Here is a 15,626-nt window from a genome sequence, read left to right on the forward strand (position 1 = left end):
ATAACGTCGTCACCGTAAGTCACACCCTCTTTTCCGTGACGTCAGTTCCGGCCACATATGTCATCTATAAGTGTGCCAAGTTACAAGTTGTTAAGACATTTGTTTGTGTGCATATTTATGCTTTTTATCAACTTCAGACGCTCACTAAAACGGCCGCGTTCGCCCTCCTGTGGCCGTTTCTGGAATAACACCAGAAATGTTCCAAACATTTGAAATCGAAATATCGCGTGAACCGTACGTTGTAGAGACTTGAGAAGTTGGTCTACCCTACATAATTCGGCCACGCTGAACACGCCGGTGCAACCCCCGCCTCTGTACGACCTTCCGTTCTTGAGAAATCTTGTCTCGTGTTTATAATATATTAGTCTGTCTGTAATCACTAGTGGGCCCATTGTGTGGCCCACTAGTGATTACAGAGATGAGGCCCTGCTGCACTGTGGGTCTGGAACCTCGACAGTGAGAGTAGTCACACAAAGACGCAAGATTTACTGCTCAATCTATGACCCTCAAGTCAAACAGCTCACACGGGATTGGATCGCTGATGGCACAGCTAACCTACAATTTGCTGCATTTTTATTGCCGTCTCTCTTGTCAAATGTTTCCATGGGAACAAGTCCTCTTCATCGTCTCTAGCCCTCAGTCACCTGGGGTCAGGCTCGCTCTCTCTCTCTCTCTCCCTCTCTCTCTCCAACGCCACACTTGCGTTATGAAATAACACAAACAGATAGCTTGCAGATTTCTGTGAAGGGAGCAGCAGCGAAGCTAGGGCACCAAATACGCGTTTTCCGTGTGACCTGGATTTAGACACTGCATTTTCCTGTGACGTATGAATAAATCTGAAAGTAAAGCATTTCAAACTAAAAACGTTTAAACGTTTGAGTGTATTATGAAGACGTTTGTGGCCTTGCTATGATGGTTTTTTCTGTTCTTTCCAATTTGAGAATTCAAATCTCCTGTCAAAGGTTTCACGCTAAAATTAAGGTGAAATGAAAGAAAATGAGATATTGAGCTGAAAAGGTTAAAAGCAGGTTGCCATCTTCACACTGACATGTTCAAGTGAATGACCAATTGCTAAATTGTTGGGTGAAAGTAGTATTAACTCCAGCGCCACCTTCTGGCTACTAACATCTTGTATATTCAGTCTGCGTGGACTAATAAGCGGTCGGCTCCAATGGCACAAGCTCACTTACGCAACTAAGAATGTTCATGATACCTGTTTGATGCTAATATGACTACTAATTTCACTGATCAGAAATGTGTAGCAGTATGTAGTGTTCATATTTTACCCCTACAGAAGGAATACTAACACACGTTTATTGTACCTTCTCCTTCAGTACAATCTGTCCTGGGACACTGCATGAAGGCTCCTAATAGTGCGGTGGCCTAGGACCAGATTTAAGTAAAATGGGGACACGGTGGATAAAAGCACCAAAATCTTTTTATGTGCTCTACATCACCATAGCTTTCAATTTTTGGTGGGAGCCGCCTCATCAAGATGGCGGATGGCGGCCATCTTTGATTTCCGCCATGTAAAATCTATACATGCCAATATCTCGGCTTCCAAGCCACTTAGAAGGTCAATCTTGGTGTCAAAGTATATATTTTCTGAGTCAGGGAATGCATTAAAGCTATTGAGAATACCACTAGATGATTATTTCTGCAAAGATCAAATAAATAATGTTCATTCTGGCAATGTATGCATCGTTTTCAACAGCTGGACATAAATGGATGACATACATGAATTGAACTTGATTTGCTTCATTTTTTAACATAACAAAGTATTATTACATGTATGATCAAATTATCTGTTATACCGTACTGGTTTTCAGACCCAAATGCACGACACAGGAGGCAGTGGCACTGCTGATGATCAACGCTTTATCATCCGTGTTGTGGCGTCGTTGGCTGTGCTGGATCTGTAATCCAGAGATTATAGGGAACCTATTCTCCGTTCTCACATCAGCGATGCATTTTCTGCAAACACATTTGTAGGTATCAGCAAAATCCATGAAAATGGCTTGAGAAAGAAGCAACATTTGAATTTCCTACATATCTTACAAGCCAAAGAAATTACTTTAAATATATGCAAAATAAACATGACACAGTATAGATATACAAAAATACCTTTTTCACCTATCTTAGAGAGGGGACATGTACATTTGACACAATTTAAGATAACAACGTTTGAACAGTGGCCGCTGATTTGGCCCCATGCAGAACCCGTCTTTACCAGGACCTGACGTGGTATCTGTTATACAGGTTCCATTCTTAATCACTAAAATATATAATAACGCGAAAAGCACTCAGAGAGCACAGACCTCCCCCAAGCAGCTCGTTCCCCTCCTAACTGGATCTACAGCGTCCACACGGTGATCTGGATCAGCACCAGAAGGGTCTAGATTGTTCTGGTATCTTTAAACAGCAACATGAGAAGTCAAAGTGAATCAGAGTTTATGTTTATTTCTTGAATCCATAAATGGGTTTAATGTTAAAATGTAATATTTTTTCCTGACCTCATTCTGGATCTGATCAAGATGACCTTTGGTGGTGAGCTAGAGCCCCCCACCCTACATGACTGTGAGAAATTCCACAAACATCGGTCAATAATCAATTGAGTTATTCACGAACAAATGTTGAAGTTCCATTGACTGCAACGTTAACGAAACATTTCAAGTTTGATTACACCAAAATGTAATCATCTGTTCCTGGTAACGTTCCCGACATTTCCGGGTCTGGACGACATTTCCATCCAGACCCGTCCGGAACCTTTTGAGTTATTTGCTAACAGACGGACAGAGAAACAAAAACCGGCAAAAACATAACCTCCTTGGAAGAGGTAATAATAATAACAATAAGAACAGACAGTTAAACCCTTCATCGATGAGTTCTGACGCTCTGACGTCATCCTTGGATGATTCGGACGCTGGGATGAAGGCGTCTTTCCCGTCTTTCCCGTCATCCGTCCCCTTCCTGATGGTTTCGCCCAGACTTTCCCGAGCAGCAGCCCTTCATCATTTATCCGGCCGCTGCTGATGATGATGAGGGGGAGGGGGAGGGGGAGGAGGAGGAGGAGGAGGAGGAGGAGGAGGAGGAGGAGGAGGAGGAGGAGGCTGATGCGCTGCGGCTGTGAATGAGCCTGCAGCCGCTGTCCCGCTGCTGGACGGCTGCGTGATGGACGCGTCGGTGTTTTCCGGCCGGACAATGGTCCTGGACATCTTGTGTCTGCTGTGGATGCTGCCTGCGGTGCGGCCGGTCCGAGGTAAGGCCCCGCGCTGAGGCGGCAGAGACATCAAAGCTCCATTATGTTTATCTGCATCACGTGTTTGTCTCCTGCTTCAATGATTCACACAGAATGAGCAGATTCTAGGAGGCAGCTCTGGGTTGGTCCTGCAGGATGGCTGAGGACAGGAGCAGAGATCACTGTAGGACTGGGGAGGACTGGGGAGGACTGGGGGACACGTCAATGACGAGGTTCTTTCAGCGAGGTAGCTGGGCAGACGAATATTAATTATTAGACACAGCATTTGTTTTTCTTGAAAGAATGAGACGCTGGAGGATATTTACATTGGGATTGGTTTGGAGCTTGACTTTCTCCTCACTGGAACCAGCGAGGGCTTTTGGACTTGCTGGAGTTGTGTGGCTGTGATGGAGACTTCCTAGTATTTACTCAAACGTCACCCTGCATGGCTGCAACATATCTGTGTGGAGCTGCTCCTTTCACTGATGCCATGCAAATCATAAATGAACATTGTGTTGGATGGCTGTAGGTCAGCGGAGATAAAAACACAGTTCTACAAATACAAAATGTATCGTCTGTCTGTCTATCTATATCTATATCTATATCTATATCTATATCTATCTATCTATCTATCTGTCTGTCTGTCTGTCTGTCTGTCTGTCTGTCTGTCTGTCTCTCTCTTGCGGAGCATATAGATGCTGCCTCTGGAGACATTGACCCATCTTCTGTTCGTCCTCCCTCTCCGATCCGACCGTTGGGGTCGTGTCACATGACCATGTCAGGGTTTATTACCCTCTGCGAAGGGGAGGCGAGGGTATTGCAATTGGGTCCGTCTGTTTGTCTGTCTGTTTGTTTGTCTGTCCGAGCGCATAACTCAGAAACTAGTAACCCAATCAACTTGAAATTTTTACACATTTCCGCTCCCATTTCCTCACACAAAGACGCAAATAAGCGACATTTCAAAGGTCGCGTCTTCACAAAGTTCACAATGCGCACGACATCATCCAACACAGGAGCTAGATCTGCTGGTAAGGTTTTTGCAGCGAGGGCCTCACGGTGCTAAAAACAGTGCGTAGCAATAACATCTGGGTTTCTTTCTCTGACTCTACTTACGAAGCCTTTGAGGCTGCGGCTCCATCAGCGCAGACACCAGCGCAGTTTTCCCACGCAAGTCCTCCTTGGTCAAGATATTCTGACTTAACCTGAAATATTTCCTCCTGGTATAAACAGCGTGGTATACACAGCGTGGTATACACAGCGTGGTATACACAGCGTGGTATAAACAGTGTGGTATAAACAGCGCGGTATACACAGAATGGTATACACAGCGTGGTATACACAGAATGGTATACACAGCGTGGTATACACAGAATGGTATACACAGTGTGGTATACACAGCGTGGTATACACGGCGTGGTATACACAGCGTGGTATAAACAGCGTGGTATAAACAGCGCGGTATACACAGCGTGGTATACACAGAATGGTATACACAGTGTGGTATACACAGTGTGGTATACACGGCGTGGTATACACAGCGTGGTATAAACAGCGTGGTATAAACAGCGCGGTATACACAGCGTGGTATACACAGAATGGTATACACAGTGTGGTATACACAGAATGGTATACACAGTGTGGTATACACAGTGTGGTATACACAGTGTGGTATACACGGCGTGGTATACACAGCATTGTATAAACAGTGTGGTACACACAGCATGTTATAAACAGTGTGGTATAAACAGCGGGGTATACACAGCATGGTATACACAGCGTGGTATACACAGTGCGGTATAAACAGTGTGGTATACACAGCGTGGTATAAACAGCGTGGTATACACAGTGTGATATACACCGTGTGGTATACACAGTGTGGTATACACAGTGTGGTATAAACAGTGTGGTATACACAGTGTGGTATAAACAGTGTGGTATACACAGCGTGGTATAAACAGTGTGGTATAAACAGTGTGGTATACACAGCGTGGTATACACAGTGTGGTATACACAGTGTGGTATACACAGTGTGATATACACGGTATGGTATACACAGCGTGGTATAAACAGTGTGGTATACACGGTGTGGTATACACAGTGTGGTATAAACAGTGTGGTATACACAGCGTGGTATAAACAGTGTGGTATACACAGTGTGGTATACACAGCGTGGTATAAACAGTGTGGTATACAAAGCGCGGTATAAACAGTGTGGTATACACATAATGGTATACAGTGTGGTATAACAGTGTGGTATAAACAACGTGGTATACACAGCATTGTATAAACGGTGTGGTATACACAGCATGTTATAAACAGTGTGGTATAAACAGCATGGTATACACAGCGTGGTATACACAGTGTGGTATACACAGTGTGGTATACACAGTGTGGTATAAACAGTGTGGTATAAACAGTGTGGTATACACAGAATGGTATACACAGTGCGGTATAAACAGCATGGTATAAACAGTGTGGTATACACAGAATGGTATACACAGAATGGTATACACAGAGTGGTATACACATAGTGGTATACACATAATGGCATACACAGCGTTGTATAAACAGTGTGGTATACACAACATGGTATACACAGCGTGGTATACAGTGTGGTATACACAGTGTGGTATACACAGTGTGGTATACACAGTGTGGTATACACAGCGTGGTATAAACAGTGTGGTATACACAGAATGGTATACACAGAGTGGTATACACAATGTGGTATACACAATGTGGTATACACAGAGTGGTATACACAACGTGGTATACACAGCGTGGTATACACAGTGTGGTATACACAACGTGGTATACACAGCGTGGTATAAACATAGAGGCATGGCCTGCAAGGATTATGTGTGCAGGACTTGGCCTAGTCTCTCCTCCTCTTTGCCCTACTTTTCTTTGAATCATCCAGAGAAAAGCACAACAAGAGCTCTCTCTCTCTCGCTCTCTCTCTCTCTTACACACATGCACACATCTGTGTATATGTACACACACGTATATATATATATATTTATATATATATATATATGTGTGCATATATTATTATAGCTGTTGTTATTATTGTTCTTGTTATTATTCAGTGCGACTTCTTACCATAGTCAGTACAGTATATTTAAAACTAGAAACAAAGAAACTGCAACTAAAAACAACAGCGACAGCACAGTGGAGCAGTAGGTAGTGCTGTCGCCTCACAACAAGGAGGTTGCATGTTCTCCCTATGTCTGCGTGGGTTCTCTCCGGGTTCTCCGGCTTTCTCCCGCCACCAAAAAACATGCAACTCCAAATTGTCCAGGTGTTACTCTTTGTGTGGCGCCATGAGAAACTGGCGACTTGCCCAGGGTGTGCCCTGTTTCTCGGCAGTTGTCAGCTCCGAAGCGGGTGAGGGCGAGATGATTACGATTGTCTCAGCTCCGAGAAGATAAATGAATAAACTGCAAACAAAACTGCAGTCAAAATTTTCTATTTTTAATTTCATAAAAATGCTCTGCTCCCCTTATTCAGCTCAGGAAAGTGAATAAGGAGAGAAGGTTTCCAGCATTTTGGTAATATTCTCTGAAATTGTGATAGATACGGCGATGTAGAAAAACAAGAAACACATTCATAGAAGTTTAGGAATTCATTCTTTAAGAATACAGTGATCAAACTGTTCCTGTTACAAATCCAGCAGAAGCTAATTCCGATCTTCAGTTCAGCTACAGAGTAATGCCCGCGATTTCAGCGTTTAATATCACCGATGCCCCGTAACGATTACCCCTCCGTAACAGCCCATCTTCTTCTTCCTATGCAGAGGTACTGATGGATTCAACAACAGCCACAGCAGAACTAGGCTGGACCGTCAACCCATCACAGGGGGTCAGTAGAACAAGCCAAGGCAATTACACGAAACCAGTAGAAATGTACACGCAGTACACATTGCGTCTTTTTTTTTACATTGTGAAAGTAGATGAAGTGAATTTTCTGGGAATTCTGGGAACTTTTGTTTTGGAATGAAACAGCATGTAAGGATAATGGCCTCTGAAGGTAAAACGGGGGTTCTCTGTAAACAGAGACGCTTCCTGCAAAGTCGTCCAAACCCCATAAGACATGGCAGGATGCTCACACAAAACCCAAAGTGTTGGCCTGCTGGAAGACTTTCCTTATCATTGCAGGTTTTGTACATTTCTAACGTACGACTGCATTCAGAGTTTTGTGTTTTTTTTGTATGTCTTCTAGTGGGAAGAAGTTAGTGGCTATGATGAAAGCATGAACACCATCCGGACATACCAGGTGTGCAATGTCTTCGCTATCAGCCAGAACAACTGGGTACGCACCAAATACATCCGGCGGCACGGCGCGCAACGCATCCACGTCCAGATGAAGTTCTCGGTGCGCGATTGTGGCTCCATACCCAACGTCCCCGGATCCTGCAAGGAAACCTTCAACCTGTACTTCTACGAGTCCGACTCGGACACAGCCACCAAACTGTCCCCACCCTGGATGGAGAATCCCTGGGTGAAAGTGGACACAATCGCTGCTGATGAGAGCTTCTCCCAGGTTGATCTCGGCGGGCGCATCATGAAGATCAACAGTGAAGTCCGGAGTTTTGGACCTGCGTCACGGAATGGCTTCTACCTGGCATTTCAGGATTACGGCGCCTGCATGTCGCTCATTGCTGTGCGAGTTTACTACAGGAAGTGTCCCCGCGTGATCCAGAATGGCGCTGCCTTTTCTGAGACCCTGTCCGGGGCAGAGAGTTCCTCTCTGGTCGCAGCCAGGGGGGTGTGCATTCCCAATGGCGAGGAGGTGGATGTACCCCTAAAACTGTACTGCAACGGCGATGGGGAGTGGATGGTGCCGATTGGGCGCTGCATGTGTAAAGCCGGATATGAGGCGGCGGAGAACGGCACAGTCTGCAGAGGTACGCGTCCCACCAGTGTCCCGCAGCGGCCGGTCTTAGACTGAGTCACGTCTGAAACGTTGAATTCTTCAACGAAACATGGAATCAGCACTATTAGCCACAATGTGAAAACCCACATTTAAATGAGTTTTCACAACAAATTTGTAAAGAAAAAAACCACATTTGCAGTTGCAAAATCCTCCACCTTTAACAGAAGCTCGGTGGAAAATCTTAGACGTAACCTAACTTTGGTGGGAACTCCTCTGGTTTCAACGACGGGACAGGATTATTAGAGGATTCTTTGAAGCTGGCTCCAAGCAAACCTTTACTCTGGAGCACATTACTTCTCTTTTATCAGGCTCAACAGCTTTTCATTTATGTTTACCAAATAAGCATTATGGTGACACAGTGGGTAGCGCTGTTGCCTCACAGCAAGAAGGTTGCAGGTTCGAATCTGACTGGCGGCCTTACTGTGAAGAGTTTGCATGTTCTCCCCGTGTCTGCGTGTGTTCTCTCCGGGTTCTCCCCGTGTCTGCGTGGGTTCTCTCCGGGTTCTCCCCGTGTCTGCGTGGGTTCTCTCCGGGTTCTCCCCGTGTCTGCGTGTGTTCTCTCCGGGTTCTCCCCGTGTCTGCGTGGGTTCTCTCCGGGTTCTCCCCGTGTCTGCGTGGGTTCTCTCCGGGTTCTCCCCGTGTCTGTGTGGGTTCTCTCCGGGTTCTCCCCGTGTCTGCGTGGGTTCTCTCCGGGTTCTCCCCGTGTCTGCGTGGGTTCTCTCCGGGTTCTCCCCGTGTCTGCGTGGGTTCTCTCCGGGTTCTCCCCGTGTCTGTGTGGGTTCTCTCCGGGTTCTCCCCGTGTCTGCGTGGGTTCTCTCCGGGTTCTCCCCGTGTCTGCGTGGGTTCTCTCCGGGTTCTCCCCGTGTCTGTGTGGGTTCTCTCCGGGTTCTCCCCGTGTCTGTGTGGGTTCTCTCCGGGTTCTCCGGCTTCCTCCCACCTCCCAAAAATTAGGCCACTTTGGCAATGGTTACACTAAATTGTCCGTAGGTGTGAGTGTGTGTGTGGCTGATTGTCTGTCTCTGTGTTGCCCTGCGATGAACTGGCGGCTTGTCCAGGGTGTACCCCACCTCTTGCCCGTTGACTGCTGGGTAGGCTCCAGCACGACCCGCGACCCGATAACGGACAACACAGTTCGGTAAATGAATGAATAAAATATGCATGACCTTTTTTATCGGTTGCGCTTGCACACATGCTAACTTGAACGTTATGAGGTCACCTGAGACACAATAAACATCGAGAGGTTTCTCTTCGTACAGCACTTTTTAACTAAATTATTACAATTTCATAAAATAGAATTGATAATGTCATATTAAATAAACAAATAGCTACTCAAATCTGACAATATCGTTATTAATTATTACACTCTGAGGAGAAGACAGGAGGCGGAGCTAGAAGTGGAGGAGATGAAGATGCTGAGGTTCTCCTTGGGAGTGTCCAGGTTGGACAGGATTAGAAATGAGACAATCAGAGGGACAGTGAAGGTTAGACGTTTTGGAGACAAGGTCAGAGAGACCAGACTTTGATGGTTTGGACATGTCCAGAGGAGAGACGGGGACTATATCGGTAGAAGGATGCTGAGGATGGAACTGCCAGGGAACAGGACTAGAGGACGACCCAGGAGAAGATACATGGACGTAGTGAGGGAGGACATGAGAGTGGCTGGTGTAGTAGTAGTATAGTTATAATTCTGAATGGAATGTACTTGCTGTGTGTAGAAATCTGGACTACCAGGACAAAATACATGGGAAAGTATGAGACGAAGGCGCCTGGACGTGTTGACGGGGATTCCCTTGAATGACGTGTTCATCCTTTACAGCTTGTGTGTCAGGATTCTTCAAGGCCGCACAGGGAGACCACGCATGTCTGCAGTGTCCCACCAACAGCAGGACCGCCAGTGAGGGAGCAGCCAACTGCGTCTGTCGCCATGGTTTCTACCGCGCTAACTCCGAGCCGCCACAGAGGCCCTGCACAAGTATGTCTGCGCACACGCTCTGGGGTGTCAGTGTGTCTGCTGCAAACAGCAGCTGAGTAGGAATGTCCAGTTGATGAGCGCATGGACAGGGCATCTGTGGGCGCTGCCACGAGGAAGACGAGTCGCCGGGTACACGATGGCGAGCTGAAGGTCGCTAGCAGCAGCGCCTCCATGCCGCTCGATATCAGAAGCTCGGTTCTTCTGTTTCAGGAATTGTGTCTGTGCTTGTGTGATTTTTGTCCTTTTCAGCCGTTCCATCCGCGCCACAGAATGTCATCTCCATGGTGAACGAGACCTCCCTGAGGCTGCGGTGGCACCCCCCACGGGAGGGCGGTGGGCGCGAAGATGTGGTCTACAACATCATCTGTAAGCGCTGCGGCAGCGGGCGGGGCGGCTGCACCCGCTGTGGGGACGACGTGCAGTTTGCCCCGCGCCAGCTGGGACTGACCGACACCCGCGTCCTCGTCAGCGACCTGCTGGCTCACACACAGTACACCTTTGAAGTACAAGCTGTCAATGGTGTGTCAGACCAGAGTCCTCATTCACCACAACATTCCTCTGTCAACATCACCACCAACCAGGCTGGTGAGGCCAGCGCGCGTTTCACGTGCGCTCTGATGTGATGAGCGGCCGTGAGCTGGTCTAATAGTTGCACATTTAGCTGCCTGATGTTCAGACTGTTCTGCAGCCTCTGATTTTGTCATCTGTCCTTTTGTCCTTAGCGCCATCAACGGTATCCATCATCCACCAGGTGGGCAGAAGCCCGAGCAGCATCACGCTGTCCTGGTCCCAGCCCGACCAACCCAATGGCAACATCTTGGACTATGAACTGCAGTATTACAAGAAGGTAACATCAATCAGTACCGCGTCTTGTTCCACTTAAAAGCCGGCTGCAGGCGCATCTGACTGCGTACCTGAGGAGAACGTTCATCATCCGAAGGATCGCGCTGTCTAAAGAGCCGGACCCTTCTTTGGGTGACACGTTTACAGTGGGCACTTGTCTCGTAAAGCACAGGGCAGTATGGGTAATGAAGGCTGATGTGCGGCTACGGAAAGCAGCGGTGCAGCTTGTGAAGGATTAAAACAGAGCGTACCGGAACGCTGGAGGTTCGTTCCTGGCGCTTGGAGGTGCCGCTTCGCTCAAGGGATAGTTTTAGTGCCGGAACTCCGTCCCGGTACGGTCCGGCCCACTCAAAGCACTGGTTCATCCTAGTAGATCCTGAGCCAGTGGTTTATTTATACTACCACCCACAGTATTCTTTTGTTTGATCCCCCCCCTGCTCATTATTTTTTGATGCACATTTCAGAACCAAGCCGACACAAACTCCTCTGCTACGAGGAGTCAGACCAACACTGCGGTCATACGAGGCTTGACTCCTGGAACTATCTACGTCTTTCAAGTTCGGGCTCGAACTGTTGCTGGATTTGGACGGTTCAGTGGGAAAATGTTCTTCCAAACAATGACCGACGGTAGGAAGGATCCTCAAATATACAGGGAAAGCTGCACATGCCCCCTGGTCCTGGGGGGCATTGCAAATGGTCACCAATGGTAATCTATTTTCCAATCAATCATGTATCTTCCCTGACCTGTAGAAGAGTATAACTCCAGCCTCCAGGAGAAGCTCCCCCTCATCATCGGCTCAGCCGCTGCCGGGGTCGTCTTCATCATAGCTGTCACTGTACTGATAGTTCTCTGCTGCAGGTGAGTCAGCCATGCTGCCGCTCATGAAACAAGGATTGTGTTTGACTCCGGTTCGTCAGAGCTTCCCTGACATCCCTCGATCCAATCACTTTGGAGACGGATCTGTTAGTTACGTTCCTTGAAAATGTGGCTGTTCCCAGCAGGAGAGGTTCAGACAGAACCGAATCGGAGTGCACGGACAAGCTGCATCATTACACCAGTGGCCACAGTGAGTAGCAGTCGACAGCACGCCAGCAGCTCGGTCGCTCCTGCTCTCGCGTACGAGTCGTCAGCATCACAGCACCTGTGGCTCTTGCTGTCTCTTCTTTCTCCCCGTTGAAGTGTTGCCAGGAATGAAGATCTACATCGACCCATTCACCTATGAAGACCCCAATGAAGCTGTCAGAGAGTTTGCCAAAGAGATCGACATCGCTTGTGTCAAGATCGAACAAGTTATCGGTGCAGGTAAAGGACAACAGTCCACGGCAGATGTAAGGTATGACATTGTGCTTTTCGGAACGTTCTTTCCCCTCCTTCCCTCCAGGAGAGTTTGGAGAGGTGTGCAGTGGAAACCTCCGACAGCCTGGGAAGAGAGAGATGCTCGTGGCGATAAAAACACTAAAGGTCGGCTACACAGACCGTCAGAGGAGGGACTTCCTGGGCGAGGCATCGATCATGGGCCAGTTTGACCACCCCAACATCATCCATCTGGAGGGGGTGGTGACCAAGAGCAGCCCCGTGATGATAATCACAGAGTTCATGGAGAATGGATCGCTTGACTCCTTCCTCAGGGTAAAGAAGAGATGCTGACTCGTTTGCAGGAAAATCAATTTGTTCAGCCCCAACAATGTTCCGTCGTCGTCAATTAATCAGGAATCCTTTTCTGCTTCAAGCAAAACGACGGACAGTTCACTGTCATCCAGCTGGTGGGAATGCTGCGTGGCATCGCAGCCGGGATGAAGTACCTGTGTGACATGAACTACATCCACCGAGACTTGGCAGCGAGGAACATCTTGGTCAACAGCAACCTGGTGTGTAAAGTGTCCGACTTCGGGCTGTCTCGCTTCATCGAGGATGACACTTCAGACCCCACCTACACCTGTGCCCTGGTGAGTCTTCATCATTCAATCGACATCCATAAATCAACACCTTCCTATAATGCCCACTGGTTTTCCCAGGGAGGGAAGATTCCCATCCGGTGGACGGCTCCGGAGGCCATTCAGTACAGGAAGTTCACCTCCTCCAGTGACTGCTGGAGCTATGGCATAGTCATGTGGGAGGTGATGTCATACGGAGAAAGGCCCTACTGGGACATGAGCAACCAGGATGTGAGTAAAACCCTTGATTCAGTTCCGGGTGATATCGCTGTTGTACAGGTGAGTCAGATGAGATTGTATAAAGTGCAGGCATTGACCCGGTTCAAATATCATGTGGCCGACTGTCCAACAGCTGCAGCAAATCTTATCACGCAATGATCAGGCGTTACAAGACCCAAAATGGCTTTTAATGACAACCCTTTAGGTCATCAATGCCCTAGAGCAGGACTACAGATTGCCACCCCCTATGGAATGCCCCAGTGCCCTGCACCAGCTGATGTTGGACTGCTGGCAAAAAGAGCGCAACAGCCGGCCAAAGTTCAGTCAGCTCGTCGGCAACCTGGACAAACTGATCCGCAGCCCTGACAGCCTGAAGGCCACGACGCCGATGTCATCGAGGTATCGCAGAGGGGCTATCCGTCGCTGCGAATCACCTCCGAAATTCACTCTCACTGGATGTCTTTGTCCTTTTTTGTCTTTTTGTGGACAACAGTGTCCACCTGCCTCTACTTGATCGCAGCGCTCCGGACTTCTCCTCCTTCAACACCGTGGATGAGTGGCTGGATGCCATTAAGATGGGCCAGTACAAGGAGAGCTTCGCTAACGGAGGCTTCACCAGCTTTGAGACGGCGTCTCAGATGAGCATAGAGTACGGGACTACGTTACATATGGTCAATGTTTGACTCAAGGAGACGCAGCACTTTATAGCTACTAAGACCCGCAGCCATTTAGCGCCGGCGTCTTCAAGCTACTCGTATCTCAAAGTACAATATTGCTCATAGGTTTGGTCGTGTCTCAGAACACTCGTATGTCAAAGCGTTCATATGTCAAAGCGCTCGTATGTCAAAGTGTTCGTATGTCAAAGCGCTCGTATGTCAAAGCGTTCATATGTCAAAGCGCTCGTATGTCAAAGCGTTCATATGTCAAAGCGCTCGTATGTCAAAGCGCTCGTATGTCAAAGCGCTCGTATGTCAAAGCGCTCGTATGTCAAAGTGTTCGTATGTCAAAGCGCTCGTATGTCAAAACGCTCGTATGTCAAAACGCTCGTATGTCAAAGCGTTCATATGTCAAAGCGCTCGTATGTCAAAGCGCTCGTATGTCAAAGCGTTCATGTGTCAAAGTGTTCATATGTCAAAGCGCTCGTATGTCAAAGCGTTCATATGTCAAAGCGTTCATATGTCAAAGCGCTCGTATGTCAAAGCGTTCTTATGTCAAAACGCTCGCATGTCAAAGTGCTCGTATGTCAAAGCGCTCGTATGTCAAAGCACTCGTATGTCTCGTAATTTCTTAACCATTAATTTTAAGTGTTCCATTGAATGAAGTTCAATTTAAAAGTATTTTTGGACATTATAAGGTCTTAAAGAAGTCCACACCAAAGTCGAACTGACACACGTTTCTCTTCAGGGACATCCACAGAGTGGGAGTGACACTGGCCGGTCACCAGAAGAAGATCCTCAACAGCATCCAGTCCATGAGGGCCCAGCTGACCCAGATCACCTCAGTGGAGGTCTGAAGCCAGAACCAGAATGGTTCTGTTTCCTGTAGGAACCCCAGTCACCACCAGGTCTGAGAAGGGCTGAAGACCTGCACCCAGCCTCACCGTCTCAGCGCTAGACTTTGTCTCAGGAGTTTGCACAGCTGCTGAGTGGTTTTCTGATAGCTGCCATGTGTTCAGGTAACAGTCGTCATGTTTCTGAGGTTTTATTTATAATGAGCAGGGGTTGTCCCCTCGATGGGACATTGTCTCCCGTTGCTCCTCGATGGGACATTGTCTCCCGTTGCCCCTCGATGGGACATTGTCTCCCGTTGCTCCTCGATGGGACATTGTCTCCCGTTGCTCCTCGATGGGACATTGTCTCCCATTGCCCCTCGATGGGACATTGTCTCCCGTTGCCCCTCGATGGGACATTGTCTCATGTTGCTCCGCGATGGGACATTGTGGGACATACTTTTGTTTACAGATATGATGATTACTAATTTATGAAAAAAATGTTGTTTATTGTCTGTTGATGTTTGCATTTGACGTAAGACCACTGCGATGGTTTATTATTATTAGACGACGCCAGGACGGCTGCGTCAATAACGATTATCGAGCAAATGAAGGCCGGTCGGTGAAAATATTGTCTCAATGAAACCGGGCCGTGGAGCAGAAACGGTTGGGGGCCGCTGGTATAGAGAACATGGAACCACTTACATAGCCCCTAATCTAAAACAAATCAAAATAAAAGCGTACGTACAGACGGCGTACATCTGGACACTGCAACTTTCAATAAAAAAATCAAAACTAATATTGATATACTCAAATGTATCAATATTTTCTTACACACCTATTGTTCACTATCATTTTGGGGTCCAGATGAAACAATTTAATCAACACGATTAACTGACATTTAGAGCATGTTAAATGTAGAGCGTTTGTCCGAGTCCCTGATTGGTGGGAAACCTCCAGCACCAGCGTAAACCAGTTCACCACCTGCTGATCTC

General features: G+C 47.5%; 1 protein-coding gene across 1 annotated transcript; it reads left to right on the forward strand.

Annotated features, from left to right (window-relative positions):
* The first annotated feature begins 3,201 nt into the window (after nucleotides 1-3,201).
* Nucleotides 3,202-14,655, forward strand: ephb2a (eph receptor B2a). The gene is made up of 16 exons (XM_068744446.1): nucleotides 3,202-3,259; nucleotides 7,035-7,099; nucleotides 7,460-8,144; nucleotides 9,990-10,145; nucleotides 10,395-10,730; nucleotides 10,868-10,992; nucleotides 11,453-11,615; nucleotides 11,739-11,847; nucleotides 11,991-12,055; nucleotides 12,169-12,291; nucleotides 12,371-12,618; nucleotides 12,720-12,935; nucleotides 13,005-13,154; nucleotides 13,348-13,541; nucleotides 13,636-13,791; nucleotides 14,547-14,655. Exons 1-16 carry the CDS (start codon nucleotides 3,202-3,204, stop codon nucleotides 14,653-14,655), a joined length of 2,958 nt encoding a protein of 985 aa, XP_068600547.1.
* The last annotated feature ends 971 nt before the right edge of the window (nucleotides 14,656-15,626 follow it).

This window comes from Brachionichthys hirsutus, chromosome 2 (assembly GCF_040956055.1).
Source record: "Brachionichthys hirsutus isolate HB-005 chromosome 2, CSIRO-AGI_Bhir_v1, whole genome shotgun sequence".
NCBI lineage: Eukaryota > Metazoa > Chordata > Actinopteri > Lophiiformes > Brachionichthyidae > Brachionichthys > Brachionichthys hirsutus.

Coding starts and splice junctions, on each gene's coding strand:
- ephb2a (XM_068744446.1), top strand. CDS start 3,202: ATGGTCCTGGACATCTTGTGTCTGCTGTGGATGCTGCCTGCGGTGCGG. Junction 8,145..9,989: donor GAACGGCACAGTCTGCAGAG/GTACGCGTCCCA, acceptor CATCCTTTACAG/CTTGTGTGTCAGGATTCTTC. Junction 10,146..10,394: donor GCCACAGAGGCCCTGCACAA/GTATGTCTGCGC, acceptor TGTCCTTTTCAG/CCGTTCCATCCGCGCCACAG.